Genomic DNA, 16225 nt, shown 5'->3' with positions numbered 1-16225 from the left:
GAATTGCATACAAATTTATACAGTTACTATTACAAAGAGAAGTGGAAAAAAAATACATCAAATTTTCCTTGTAAGCAGTGCAGCCGTATTTAATTGGAAGTGTCCGGAGAATGCCACGAAACTACAAACTGAATGCGGATGACGCTCCTGCAGACATTATCCAGTAATAGTCTGCTAAATTAACAATTAAATCATAAAATAATAATGAAAATGTGTACATTCACTACCCTATCATTAGGTACACATATACTGTATATGTTTTTTTGTTTTCAACCATATACGAACTTTTGCTGAACGTAATATACGTTTTACATATTAAATAGCACTTTAAAACAATATATTGCTGACATTTTAATCCAAATGCATATTTTTCTTTAATCTTTCTTTGATCCTTTGTTGCAGAGAGCTACAAACTACTCGAGACATTCCTCAGAGATTTAGGTCCATATTGACGTGATAGCATCACATATTTGCTGCGGATTTGTCGGCTGGGCATTCATGATGTGTATCTCCCATTCACCCATATCCCCAAGGTGCTCTATTGGATTAAAATCTGGTGACTGTGGAGACCATTTGAGTACAGTGAACTCATTGTAATGGTCAAGAAACCAGTCTTAAATTTTTCGAGCCTGATGACATGGCGTATTATCCTGCGAGAAGAAGCCATCACTAGATGGGTACACTGTGATCATAAAAGGGTGGACATGGTCAGCAACAATACTCGGGGGGTGGCATTGCAACGATGCTTGATTGGTACTAAGCGGCCCAAAGTGTAGAAAAAATATATATTTCTTGTGATGTGGTCTCGTGGTCAAGATCCGTGACTGCAGTTGGAAGAGATTGTCGAAAAATACAAACCTTATTTTGCCATCTGGTGACATTCCCAAAGCCTCCAGTCCCTAGACGTTCCTTCAGCTCCCAGGGCCCACAGCTCTGTGGCTGATGAAGCGGGACGCGGTTCATGGCATCCACCAGAACTTCCTCGAAAGGCCACACCTGCAGAAAAATTAAGCATTTACACTGAGGCTAATGTGTAATCCTGTCAATGAAAATGTTATGACAAAACAAGAAAACATCACTTATATTCACTCATGTACTGTATCTATACAGTAAAGCATACCACACCAACTTGTAAAAGTTACAAAAAAAGTGAGGGAGCTTTGAAAAAAAATGGATTGCTTGCATATTTTTAGTGCTGACTACATGCAAACATTCTCCATGCAAAAAGGTAAAATTATGTATGTGAACTCTAGAGTTTAATAAACATAACCACAACCAAACCTTTCCTATGTTTGCAGGTACAGATAAAAGGAATGAAATTCTCATTAATAAACTATGTGGAAAATGCCAATAATGTCCAATTAGCAAAGACAAGACCTATTCAAACCAGAACCTCTCAAAACCTGACATAAAGTCGTAATTACTAAATTTAATTTTAATTATCTTGTTCAATTAAAAGATACATTCTAATGACCTTTAATTGTTAGACTTTAAAACTCATGGATTTAGAAATACAGTGATCATTAGCTACTTCCCGCTTCAAACTTCGCGCACTCAGAGAAAAAAAAATACAGATGAGCTGTCCCGAGCGGATCGGATAGTCCGGGGGTCGGCAACACGTGTTTTGAGAGCCGCGTGCTCTTTAGCACTGCCCTAGTGGCTCCCTGGAACATTTTCAAAAATGTTTAAAATGGAAAAAAATGGTTGAGGGAAATATATTTTTTGTTTTGATATGGTTTCTCTGATAGTGAGGAGGAGTGGATAATGTACTTACCCCAGGAGATAATAAAGCGTGAAAAACCATTCACAGATGGTGAGTACAGAAAGGAGACATTCATCAACATATCGAAACACCTATTTGCAGATTTCAAAAACAAAACCGAGATTAAAAAAAAAAAAAAAAAAAAAAAACATGCCCAGATAAGGGGCATGTTATGCACGTTCCATTTTGTTGTTTTTCAAAACCTCAAAATAAAAATACAATACAGAAAAGACATAAAAAATCTGATTTCTATATTGCATTTCTATGATCTCATAAAAGCAATGAAACAAGTCATTGATATTGAAATGAAGTTAAACTTGAGGTGGCATACAACAGAGTAATCACGCGGTGCGGTGCGTTGGATGCACTGCAGGGAAAATAAACATTAAATCATGAAGGCTGATTATGTTTTTTTAGCCGACTTAGTCATTTTGATAATAGGCTAATATAGCTAATACAGATGTATACAGCATGTGTTGCCTTCATTAATAGGGTTATTTAAGGCTTTTAATTTTTTGCAGCTCCAGACATACCGGTATTTGTTTTTTTGGTCCAATATGGCTTTCAACATTTTGGGTTGCCGACCCCTGGCATAGTCTCACGCTCGCTCCCTCACTCCTTACCTCCCTCTCCCTGCTCTTTGTTCGTTAGAGAGTGAACTGGAGTTGCTTATTAAAAGTAAACGATGATTGACAGACAGTTAAGCTTTGATCTTGCCAGAGACTCGACCTTCAAAGGATCGCATGCGTCAATCATCGTTTAACTTGTTAAACAGTTGCTTTGGCAACTCATTGTGTGTAAGTGAACAGCTGGAGTGGATTTGAGTGAACACTCAATGAAGCATTTAATAAAGACAAGCATTTTTTTTTTCAAACTTTTGTTCTTGTTTAAAAATAATTCTGTGGGACATTAACACGTTTAAAACATCATAATTATTACATTTAAAGTGCTTAAAAACCATTTATAACAATATATATAGAGAGTATATATTATGGCTGTCAAAATTATCGCGTTAACGAGCGGTAATTAATTTTTCAAATTAATCCCGTTAAAATATTTGACGCAATTAACGCACAAATGCCCCGCTCAAACAGATTAAAATGAGAGCACAGTGAAAGGTGTACTTGTTGTGTTTTTCGGAGTTTTGCCGCCCTCTGCTGGCGCTTGGGTGCGACTGATTTTATAAGCTTCAGCACCCATGAGCATTGTGTAAGTAATTGTTGACATCAACAATGGCGGGCTACTAGTTTATTTTTTGATTGAAAATTTTACAAATTTTATTAAAACGAAAACATGAAGAGGGGTTTTGATATAAATTTTTTATAACTTGTCTAACTTGTCTAAGTCTAACTAAGTCTTTCTATCCATGGATCGCTTCAATGTTAATAATGGTAATGCCATCTTGTTGATTTATTGTTATGATAAAGAAATACAGTACTTATGTACCGTATGTTGAATGTATATATCCATCTTGTGTCTTATCTTTCCATTCCAACAATAATTTACAGAAAAATATGGCATATTTTATAGATTGTTTGAATTGCGATTAATTGCGATTGATTACGTTTAATTAATTTTTAAGCTGTAATTAACTCGATTAAAAATTTTAATCGTTTGACAGCCCTTATATATATATATATATATATATATATATATATATATATATATATATATATATATATATATATATATATATATATATATATATATATATATTAGAGCTGAAACAAATACTCGAGCAACTCGAGTAACTCGAGTTTAAAAACTGATCCAAGTAATTTTATTCACCTCGAGGAATCGTTTAATTTTGCCAGTTCTAAGCATCACGTTTTTCCCGGACAACTTTTAATGCGGGACAACGCGCTGACGTCACGTGCGTAGAGGAAGAAGCAATAAAAAAAATACCTTACTGCAGCCGACAGCCGTTACAAACTGCGCCGACGATGCTAAAAACTACGCCTGCATATTGCTACGTGGTAGCAGGTAGCGTCTGTATGCGTGTCATAGATATCACATGTACGTAGAACTAGATGCAAAATGACTGACTCGGCGGCGTTAATAAAACAGCCGTCATCTTAACCCTTGAGAGTTGAAGGACGCGCCGGCGCGTCCTCAGCGCATGTCGTCTTTGAAGCGCCCTCACGTTTTAATTACGTCACCCACATGCCTTTAGTTGGTCTCGTTTTAAAGTGCGGAAGTTGCGGTTTACTCTCGTTATTATTTGAAGTCAATCGACCAACTAGAACGTGAGATATTGTCATTTAAGTTTTATAGTTTTATTGTCCTCTCAAAAAAACATTAAAACGCTGCATGGATCATTTTTTTATGTCTATATTTCCATCATTTCGTGTCCTTTTTCAAAACGGAAGCTCCATGAAAAAAAACACAAATCAAACGAACCCTTTCGAAGTCACAGTGGAAGCACAAAATGCGTTTTTTTTTAATATATAACTGCCGTGCAAGGTTCCACCGAACGAGAGGGAGGAGTGTTCTGAAGCAGCGAGGTGGCGAGCGACGGCCGTTTGGATCGAGCAGCGACTTTGTGGGACTTTGAGAATGAACGGAAAACTAAATTTAGCGCAAGCAATTGTGCTTTTTGATCAACTTGAGGAAGAGGATGGTCCAAATTCATCATCATCGTCTTCTTCGGAAGAGTCCTCGAGTGAAGATAGTGACGGATTTGAACACGTGGGTGACGCCATCGACGAGCAGAGGTAAGCCAACTCACTCTTTTTTTTTTATGCTGAAAAAGTTACTTTTGAAAGTTTCTTTTGATATTGCAAGACAAAGTTAATTTTGATGCAATATAAGTGTGTGTTTGTATATAATAATAAAATGTGCATGTCAGATCAAAGTCGTACGTGCACTGTGGGTATCCCAGGCAGGAATTTATAATTTGTGGTGTTCTTCTTTCTATATGAAGATTAGGGATGTAGCACATATTCAGCTATGGTATTCTTTCTATTGTCATACATATAGATTTCCATTATTATTTATTGCTGTATATATTTTAATTTTATACTTTATTATTTTCATAAATACTGACTTTTTTTCATGTACATTTATAGTGACAATGAAAGTAAAGTGAAATGAAAATGGAAGGGTGGAAAGAGGACCGACACCCCATGGAAGTGTGAGCTGTTTGATGTAGCCCTGTGTCTAATTCCAGGACGAAACTGCTTTTCGGAGTGGCAAGCCTGACAAAAATTTAACTTGTTTATTGTAAATATTTTTGAAAATACATTTTTTTCCAATGTTATATATATATTTTTTCCCCACAATCAGTCTTCTCAATTTGTGTATATAAATGTGTGTTCAAGAAGCTTGATTGTGTACATAGTTTTCATCAGGTGATGGGCCGCAATACCTAAACTCATAAAGAGATGGCCTCTAAACACTTTTTGTGTTAGATGGTATATATTTTTTCACTGTTCTTCACTGTTTGGTCTGCTGTATATAACCTGTTTTGACTAGAGTATGTATAAAGGCAAAAAACGCCTATGGCTATACCTGTTGTTTATGTTGAATTGTCAAATATAAAACTATTTATTCTAAATCTTTTTGGTTGAATGTTCATCCTAACATGTTGAATAAATATTACAAAGTTTCAAAACGGTTCGTTACGCATGTTTGGTTGTCAATTGGACATCAATATTAAAAATTTTGACAAAACGATTTTGGAATTTTTGGTCTTTTTGGGCCCAAAATGATGATTTATAATTAGTTAGTGAAGGAAACAACAGTTTGGACATGAAGTTCAAGGTGTCACAAAAAAAGGGACCAAACCAGGCCATCGTAAACAATTCTTTCTTTGAAATATAAAGGCAATTTCAAAGGCATGCAAAATCAGACAAAATAGGCCCAGACCTTAAAGGGTTAAAGCAGTACACTTCTCAGCACTCATAAATAAGATTAACGTTACAGTCACTCGCTAACGTAACGTTAACCCTGCGGAGGGCAAGGTTTGTATTCATTATGACTACTGTTGATGCGTGGCTAACTCTTAAATACAGGCTTTATTTAATCTGTCAAAACAGCGCTGTAGAGTGATTAGGGTGTAAAATAAAAACTTAATAATGCTAACTGTCAATTTGAGCTCAGTAGTCATTGCTGGATAAAACTAGAGCTGTCCCGACTAGTCGACATAGTCGACGTCATCGATGACGTAAATCCGTCGACGAGCACAACATCCCGTCGACGGTTAATGAAGGGTTTAAAAAAATATATGCGCGGAAAGTTCAGAATGTCGGATGCTCTGTATGCAATCGGGGAAAGCGGCACAAAGCCAAAAAAGCGCACCAGAGTGTCCAAAACATTGACTTTTTTCAAAGAAACAAAGGAGGGTACACTCTTCTGTCCTGTCTCTTCAATGCCAAGGTTGGCTGCACGTCGGCCGTGAATAAACACCTCAAGCGCAGTCACCGTTTGTAATTTTTTTTTTTTCATTTTTTGTACACCAGAGGGTGCTGTCGCCTTACTAAATAATAATGTTTCATTGACATTGGGCCTATAAGTGCTATTAGTATTGTTCTTAATGCTAACTGAAAGGTTTATTTCATGTTATGGTATAGAAAATTATATAAGGTTAAAAGGTCATAAATATATACAGTCAGTGTTGTTAATCTTACTGAAAAAAAGTAATTAATTATAGTTACAAATTACTTCTCACAAAAAGTAATTGCGTTAGTAACTCAATTACCTGAATGTAAGAGTAATTAGTTACTTGGCAAAGTAATTGGTGATAATTACTTTTTTTTTTTTCCCCTCAAAAAAAAAAAAAAAAAAAAAAAAAAAAAAAAAACATTGGCCACACTATGTGAAGTTTTTTGTGAAGGTTTTTGGTACAATTGGCCCGAGCCCAATTCTTTAACTGAATTTACCCTTTACCCTGAATCAACTGTTGAAAGTTGTTAAAATTGCTCCCATTATTGCATTTGTTCCCTTCTCTCTACTTTCGACATATGAAAGTTTTAAAACTGTTTCATCATTTAAAGATAGATTCAAGTCAAGATTTTGCCGATTTAGAAGTATTTTAGATAAAAAGTTACTTAGGTTCGCTAGGAAGGTTCTCTACAACAGAGCCATCCTAAAAAGTCTACTGCTTTAAGATGGCGGCTGTCTACTAACGCATTTAGTGCCATGCAGTGTTGTTAATTTTACTTTTAAAAAGTAATTAATTACAGTTACAAATTACTTCTCCCAAAAAGTAATTGCGTTAGTAACTCAGTTACCTGAATGTAAGAGTAATTAGTTACTTGGCAAAGTAACTAGTGATATTTTTTTTTTTTCCCTCAAAAAAAAAAAAAAAAAAAAAAAAAAAAAAAAAAAAAAAACACAGGTCACACAATGTGAAGCTTAAAGGGTTAGGGGGACAATTGGCCCTAACCCAATTCTTTACCCTCCGCTTAACTAGACACAAGGGTATTGCGATAACTAGCTAGTAACCTTTGCTATGTGTGGAAGTCATTTAAAGTTGTGAATCAATCGTTAAAGTTGTTAAAATTTCTCCCGTTATTGCATTAGTTCCCTTCTGTCTACTTTAAACATGTGTAAGTTTTAAAACTGTTTCATCATTTAAAGATAGATTTAAGTTAAGATTTTGCCGATTTAGGAGCATTTTAGATTTAAAAAAATTACTTAGGTTCGCTAGGAAGGATCTCTACATCAGGGCCTTCCTGAGAGGTCTACTGCTTTAAGATGGCGGCTGTTTACAAACGCATGTAGTCCTTAAAACATGTTGGCAATGCAGCAGTGTCTGTCATTTGCATCTAGTTCTATAATATGATATCTACCGTGTCATGTGGGCATAGTTTGTCGGCTATGGCTGCAGTCAGGTATTATTGGAGCCACCTAGCATCGCGGTTGCAACGGCGTCTTCCCCACTCCTGCTCAGCTCTCGTCCCCGTGAGTCCGTTTCTCTCAGACTTTTTTTTTATTCAACCAACTTAGTAACGCATAGTAACGCACGCCTTTCCCGCCTCAGTAACGGTAACGGCGTTGCCAAGATGAGAAAAGTAATTAATTAGATTACTCATTACTGAAAAAAATAACGCCGTTATATTGTAACGCCGTTATTAACAACACTGTATATACAGTGATTGCACTCAAGGGAGAGATTGTCAATGATAAGGTAATAAATTAAGGTAAAGGCAATTCATATAGGCAATTCATTGATATACAAATAAGGTTTAAAAGGAAAAAGGTGAAAAGTTTTCGTTAATTTCTAATTGTGTTGTTTTATTTGTGTGCACCGTAGCTCTTACAGTGTGATTACATCAAGGATGGAATAAAAGTTGTAAACCATCAGTTTAAGAGACCATCTTTTCAATCGGGATGCTACACTAGTTAATTCTATCAGCATTTGAACTCATTGTTTATTTGTGATTTATTATTGTTATTTACGTGTTTACTTGTACTTTAATAAATAATTTAAGTGTTCCAGTATGTTTTTTTGTGAATTGATAAGCGTCAACTAAAAATTTCATTGCTAAATTAGTAAACAAACAAAAAAAAATATATATATATATATATATTTTTTTTTTTAATTATTAGATTAGTCGACTAATCGTAAAAATAGTCGGCTGACTAATCGGGAGAAAATTAGTCGTTTGGGACAGCCCTAGATAAAACACCAAGTAACTTAACTAGAACTTATAGCTTGACACTAGGGATGTCCCGATCCAGGTTTTTGCACTTCCGATCCGATACAGATATTGTTTTGCACTTCCGATTCGATACCGATACTGGCCGATACCGATACCGGCCCATCTGAGCATGTGTTAAAGTTATTTAGCCTCCTTACTTAGTTGTCAGACTCATGTTGAAAAGGGTTTTAGTACTCTTGATAATAACTCGCCAGCTGAATTAGGTGAGTTTGAATAACACACAACGGTTGGTAACAAGAAACTGACCTGTTTATTCAGTGACAAACACAAAACATTATAAATAACAAACAGAAATGGCATAGTCAGTCAGTAAAACGTGCAAATAATATTGTAAACTGTCTTAAAAAAACACAAACAACCTCAGTGGAAAATCCCACAAACCCCCCCAAGCTATTAGATGCTTTTAATATTTTGTGCATTAGTTACAATAATTGTATAAATAGCCTCTCAGGTTTAAATAAACGACTATTTCAGTATCAAGTTAACATTTTAAAACAGTAAATAAAATACTCAAGTCCCCATTCTGTATCAGCAGCTTTAAAATACATTCAATTCATTTAATTTTGCGAATCAACTGTTAAAGTTGTTAAAATTAGTCCCGTTATTCCATAATTTCCCTTCTGTCTACTTTCAACATGTGAAAGTTTTAAAACTGTTTTGAAGATAGATTCAAGTCAAGATTTTGCCGATTTAGGAGTATTTTAGATAAAAAGTTAATTAGGTTCGCTTGGAAGGTTCTCAACAGCCTACTAGGAAAGTCTGCTTTAAGATGGCGGCTGTTTACTAACGCACCGAGTTGTCCATACTTCAATGTTGCGAACGCCGTCGACTCCGTCAATTGGCATCTAGTTCTATATACATATGATATCTATTATCTACAGTAAAACGATGTTGACGTAGTTTGTAGAGGCTGTCAGCAGCAGTCAGGTATTCTTGTGTGTTTTTTATCCAGAGGCATGAGTTGAGCTAAAGCCGTGAGTCGAGCATTGGCAATACCGGGTCTATGACAAGCATGCTCATACTCTTGGGACGCAATGCGGTCCGTTTCTCATCGCGTCCTGAAGACCGCGCTGTGTATTAGTTCTGCTTTACTTGACATATTTCAATAATCGGAATTTGGATGTTTGTGAATCGTTCTCGAATCTTCCATGGCCGAATCGCTCAAGGATGTAATGACGGCTGGGCATGTTGTACCGTGGTTCTAAGTGTTGGATGGTGCTTCTTTATTCACGAGAGATAATGGCTCGTCATCCAGAATGAATTCTTCGGCAATGACTCTTGTTATTCCTTGGGCTTTGGGACTGTCGAGTGCCAGTTTGTTACGCATAGCAAAAGTTTCTGCCAGTGTTAGTTGCGTATAGGGCTGCAGCTATCGAATATTTTAGTAATCGAGTCATCGACTGAAAATTCTATCGATTAATCGAGTAATCGGAAAAAACAAATATATTTTTAGGTGAAGAGCAATTATAAATATACATGAGAAAAAAAGACATTTCATCTAATCTTGAACCATTTTCAGTCAATCAATGTCTTTATTTTCGATGTATATTGTTGAAAACAGCCAACAATTGCATCTCAGATGTAACTAGAATTTTAAAAAAAAGACTAATTCACTGCTTTCACTCAAAAAACCTTTAGATCTTATTTAAAAAAAAAGTGGGGAGAACAAGTATTTGATACACTGCCAATGGGTTTTCCCATCGGCAGTGTATCAAATACTTGTTCTCCCCACTGTATATACACACACACATATATATATATATATTAGAGCTGGGAATCTCCGGGCACCTAACGATTCGATTACGATTCAGAGGCTCCGATTCGATTATAAAACGATTATTGATGCACCCTCCTCCTTTTTTTTTTTCTTTTAATGTTTTGTACATTAGTTCCAAAATTGTTCAAAAATACTCTCAGGCTAAACCAAAATACTATTTCAGTATCAAGTTAACATATAGCAGTAAACAAATATACAAAAATAACAGTAAATAAAAAACTCCAATCCCCATTCTGTATCAGCAGCTTTAAACTACATTCAATTAATTTAATGTTGTGAATCAACCATTAAAGTTGTTAAAATTGCTCCCGTTATTCCATAATTTCCCTTTTGTCTACTTTCGAGATGTGAAAGTTTTAAAACTATTTTAAAGATAGATTCAAGTCAATATTTTACCGATTTAGGAGTATTTTAGATAAAAAGTTAATTAGGTTTGCTTGGAAGGTTTGCTACAACAGCCTTGCAGGGAAGTGTACTGCTTTAAGATGGCGGCCGTTTACTAACGCCCGCATCTAGCTTTTTGTAGGTGTGCTGCTAACGTTACCAAATCTATAATGCATCTAGTCCTATATAAATGATATCTACCTCAACATTATGTGGATGTACTTTGTAGCAGCTTTTCGGCAGCAGTCAGGTATGTTGTTGTGTTTTTTTTTTTTAATCTCGTGGCATGAGTTGCGCTAGAGCCGTGAGTTGAGCATTGGCATTACCCGAGGGGCCGGGTAATGAGAAGCATGATGTTTAGCTACTCTCGCTCCGTTCCTCATTGACCGCGCAACGCGCTGAGTGTGTTGTACTTCCGCTTTACTTATTTATATTTCAATAATCAGAATTTGGATGTTTGCGAATCGTTCTCGAATCTTCCACGGCCGAATCGCGAATAATCTAAGAATCGGAAATTTTGCACACCTCTAATATATATATTACCTAAAAATGCTGTTACGCTTGATAACACACATCACTTAAAAGTTAGGATTTTTTCCCACGTGTTTCAATTGAATTTCTCTTTGTGTCAAGCCATTTTTAAGTTCTAGTTAAGTTTTAAGTTAGTCTAAACTGTAAGTCCTGATAGGATTTTGAGTTTTTGCAGTGTTCAAAATAAATGTATGATACAGGCTGTATTGGAGTACATTAGGGACCAGTGCTACTAGGTGTTTTATCCAGCAATGACTACTGAGCTAAAATTGATAGTTAGCATGATTAAGTTTTTATTTTACACCCTCATCACTCCACAATGCTATGTTATGTTAAAGCCTGTATTCATACATACACATTCATACATATATACAGTCCCTTGCAAAAGTATTCGGCCCCCTTGAACCTTGCAACCTTTCGCCACATTTCAGGCTTCAAACATAAAGATATAAAATTTTAATTTTTTGTCAAGAATCAACAACAAATGGGACACAATCGTGAAGTGGAACAACATTTATTGGATAATTTAAACTTTTTTAACAAATAAAAAACTGAAAAGTGGGGCGTGCAATATTATTCGGCCCCCTTGCGTTAATACTTTGTAGCGCCACCTTTTGCTCCAATTACAGCTGCAAGTCGCTTGGGGTATGTTTCTATCAGTTTTGCACATCGAGAGACTGACATTCTTGCCCATTCTTCCTTGCAAAACAGCTCGAGCTCAGTGAAGTTGGATGGAGAGTGTTTGTGAACAGCAGTCTTCAGCTCTTTCCACAGATTCTCGATTGGATTCAGGTCTGGACTTTGACTTGGCCATTCTAACACCTGGATACGTTTATTTTTGAACCATTCCATTGTAGATTTGGCTTTATGTTTTGGATCATTGTCCTGTTGGAAGATAAATCTCCGTCCCAGTCTCAGGTCTTGTGCAGATACCGACAGGTTTTCTTCCAGAATGTTCCTGTATTTGGCTGCATCCATCTTCCCGTCAATTTTAACCATCTTCCCTGTCCCTGCTGAAGAAAAGCAGGCCCAAACCATGATGCTGCCACCACCATGTTTGACAGTGGGGATGGTGTGTTCAGGGTGATGAGCTGTGTTGCTTTTACGCCAAACCAGGCATGAAAATGGGTCAGGGGTTAAAAAGGTGAGAAAGGTGTGGAGGAAATATGTTCCGGCGTTCTGCCAAAATGTCCGCCGTCGGCAAAACATCCTACATGTGGCGAATTTGACCATTTTAATTTTTCACATAAGGCTTAATATTCGAGTTAACGGAGGTTTAATTAGTTGAAGGAGTTGATTTCAACCACCATTGACTTGCGCTAGCTTAGCCACTCCGGAGCCCTGAAACTAACAAATAACTGTCAAACTGCACAGAATTTGTTCAAATCATTTCCAACGACTAATTAAACCCCGGCTAACTCAAAGATTAAGCCTAATGTAAAAAATTCTGAACTTCCCCTTTAAAATAAAGACCATTGAATATGGCCCTTAAAATTTTGTCTATAAAAGTTTTAGAGCAATAAAACAAACAACACAAATGAATAAAATGAACAGGAATCCTTCAAAGTATTTCATAATGGGTCCAAATTATTTTTCGAACAGATCATGTGACTATAGAACCTTAGAGACAGCCGTTTGCATTGCTTAGCCAAAACTACAGCTGAGGAGGCAAGATGGATATTTAGAATTTCTTTAAACCTAAGCTTTCAAAACCCTCAACAACAACTGAGCTTGAACCGAGGATTGAGCACGAGCAGTATCAAAAAGTCCTGGCTGTCGTGTTACCTGTTGTGCTGTAATTCCAAGTGGTGCTTGAATTTGATGCTTATAGCGGTGGACAATCTTTTTGAGCCAGCGCAAAGATTGCAGCGCACGGGGATATTTTTGTTATCTTTACTGGACAAAAATGTGAAGTAATGGCTGTGTTTCCAGTGTGCAAATGCAGCCGTTTGTAGTATATCTCCTGCCTACTGATTTAGAAAAATGAACGCGTTAGATTGTGCTTTACTGAAAGAAAGTAATCAGATTAGTTACGCATTACGATACCGCGTTATTGACAACACTGCTTTTATATTACCGTTAAATACACAAGCTTGACGCTACCTTAACGGGAGCTATTTTTTCACCGGACGCTCCGGCAGTGTTCAACGCAAGCTGCAACGAACGGCAGTAACTTTGTCATACCACAAAATATGAAAACGAAAACCATTACTCACTAAATTCAATATGCTGGCAAATGCATTCATCTAAAAACAATTGGGAGTGATACTTTACCTCCTCCAGCGAATGTGAATTTGTGCTTTGTACAAGATCATCTGTCGCAATTAGCGATCTTTGATGCTCTTTTTTTTTTTTTCTCCCTCCCCGCATACAAACTTGTTTCTCTCTCAGCGGCTGTGATTAACCTCAATGAAGTTGCTGTCCTAGCTAAGCCTTGCCTATCATTCGTCTTTGTAAGTTTTTAGTAACTTTGTGTATTGAATTTGAAAGGAAAATGTGTGTTTTGTTTTTGACGAACTTTTTCATGAAGCTAAACTGTTGAAGCTACTCACATGTGGAAAAATACGAGTGTACAACGTTTTAAATGTATTCATTTGGTATATTTCAGTTACCACGATTTGAGAGATCATTAAATTGAAGAATTTACGCCTTGCGTTTGGAGTGCTTGTTTTTGGTTTGCTGGAATAGCGTCACTGACACACGCAGCATCAAACAGGGGAAGGGGTAAGCGCTGCCGCGCCAAGCTAATTCTGGCTGCATTTTCGACACATGAAAAATAACGAATACGTAGCATGGTAATCCGTGAAGGTAACTGGCACATGCCTACAAACGCCCCCCCCCCCCCCTTAAAATTTTTTCTCCTCGGATCTACACGATTCACGTAGGTCATCCTTTTTGACTTCAAAACGGCGAATTTCGCCGAAAGGTGAGAGATTTTCATGCCTGCAAACATATCGTTTTGCATTTTGGCCAAAAAGTTCAATTTTGGTTTCATCTGACCAGAGCACCTTCTTCCACATGTTTGGTGTGTCTCCCAGGTGGCTTGTGGCAAACTTTAAACGAGACTTTTTATGGATATCTTTGAGAAATGGCTTTCTTCTTGCCACTCTTCCATAAAGGCCAGATTTGTGCAGTGTACGACTGATTGTTCTCCTATGGACAGACTCTCCCACCTCAGCTGTAGATCTCTGCAGTTCATCCAGAGTGATCATGGGCCTCTTGGCTGCATCTCTGATCAGTTTTCTCCTTGTTTGAGAAGAAAGTTTGGAAGGACGGCCGGGTCTTGGTAGATTTGCAGTGGTCTGATGCTCCTTCCATTTCAATATGATGGCTTGCACAGTGCTCCTTGAGATGTTTAAAGCTTGGGAAATCTTTTTGTATCCAAATCCGGCTTTAAACTTCTCCACAACAGTATCTCGGACCTGCCTGGTGTGTTCCTTGGTTTTCATAATGCTCTCTGCACTTTAAACAGAACCCTGAGACTATCACAGAGCAGGTGCATTTATACGGAGACTTGATTACACACAGGTGGATTCTGTTTATCATCATCGGTCATTTAGGACAACATTGGATCATTCAGATATCCTCACTGAACTTCTGGAGTGAGTTTGCTGCACTGAAAGTATAATATTATAATAAGAATAATATTGCACGCCCCACTTTTCAATTTTTTATTTGTTAAAAAAGTTTAAATTATCCAATAAATGTTGTTCCACTTCACGATTGTGTCCCACTTGTTGTTGATTCTTGACAAAAAAATTAAATTTCATATCTTTATGTTTGAAGCCTGAAATGTGGCGAAGGGTTGCAAGATTCAAGGGGGCCGAATACTTTTGCAAGGCACTGTACACACACACACATATATGTATATATATTAGAGCTGAAACGAGTACTCGAGCAACTCGAGTAACTCGAGTTTAAAAACTGATCCGAGTAATTTTATTCACCTCGAGTAATCGTTTATTTTGACAGCTCTAAGCATCACGTTTTGCTAGGACTACTTTTAATGCTGGACAACGCGCTGTCACGTGCGGAGAGGAAGAAGGGAAAAAAAAAAAACTTACCGCAGCCGCCACAAACGACGCCGACGTTGCTCTATACTAGCCCGCACAATGCTACATTGGTAACAGGCAGCGTCTGGCGCGTCTCATAGAGATCACATGTATGTTGAACTAGATGCGAAATGACAGACTCGCCCGCGTCTGGGCAGCGTTTGTAAACAGCCGCCATCTTAAAGCAGTACAGCGCTAAGCGCTAATAAAGAGCGCTAAGCGCTAATAAATAAGATTAACGTTACTGTCGCTACTAGCTCACGTAACGTTAGCCCTGCGGAGGGCTAGGTTTCAATTAATTATGACCACTGTCGATGTGTGGCCAACGTGTCTTACATACAGGCTTTAACATAACATAGCATTGTGGAGTGATGAGGGTGTAAAATAAAAACTTAATCATGCACTGCAAAAACTCCAAATCTTAAAACTTAACTAGAACTTAAAAATGGCTTGACACAAAGAGAAATTCAATTGAAACACGTGGGAAAAAAATCCTAACTTTTAAGTGATGTGTGTTATCAAGCGTAACGGCATTTTTAGGTAAGATATATACAGTGCTGCTCAAAAGTTTGTGAACCCCCTCAACATTTTGGAATTTTCTATTATTTCAACCTGATTTCCTAATCAATCAATTCAGTAGTTTTTTTTTTGTTTTTTTAACAGTTGTGTTGTCGAGACTAAATTAAAAAGAGTTTTCATCAACTGATGTAGGTGCAAAATTGAACTGTTTGGTCACAACCAAAACCGCCATGTCTGGCGAAAAGTCAACACTGCATACCACCAAAAGAACCTTCTCCCAACAGTGAAGCATGGAGGTGGGAATGTCAAGATCTGGGCTTGCTTTTCATCCTCAGGACCTGGACAACTCCACATAGTCCAGGGAATCATGAATTCTGAGGAATATTGTCAAATCCTAGAACATAACCTGACGCCATCTGTTTTGAAGTTAAAGCTTGGCAGAAGGTGGATCATGCAACATGATAATGATCAAAAGCATTCCAGCAATACAACCAAGGAATGGCTGAAAAAGAAGAAGATTCGTGTTCTGGACTGG

General features: G+C 37.1%; 1 protein-coding gene across 4 annotated transcripts in view; it reads right to left on the bottom strand.

Moving 5' to 3' along the window:
- The window catches only part of ikbkb (inhibitor of nuclear factor kappa B kinase subunit beta), a 94116-nt gene that overhangs the window by 69846 nt on the left and 8045 nt on the right, over positions 1-16225 (bottom strand). For all 4 annotated transcript variants that reach the window (XR_009062673.1, XM_057831073.1, XM_057831074.1 and 1 more), the window contains one exon: positions 859-996. Coding sequence is in view for 3 of the 4 variants with exons in the window: in XM_057831073.1 (XP_057687056.1) it covers positions 859-963 (105 nt within the window). In the remaining variant the exon portion in view is untranslated. The remainder of the gene's footprint in view (positions 1-858; positions 997-16225) is intronic.

The sequence above is a fragment of the Corythoichthys intestinalis genome, chromosome 3 (assembly GCF_030265065.1).
Source record: "Corythoichthys intestinalis isolate RoL2023-P3 chromosome 3, ASM3026506v1, whole genome shotgun sequence".
Taxonomy (NCBI): Eukaryota; Metazoa; Chordata; class Actinopteri; order Syngnathiformes; family Syngnathidae; genus Corythoichthys; species Corythoichthys intestinalis.
This window is presented reverse-complemented; position numbering and strand designations above follow the sequence as displayed.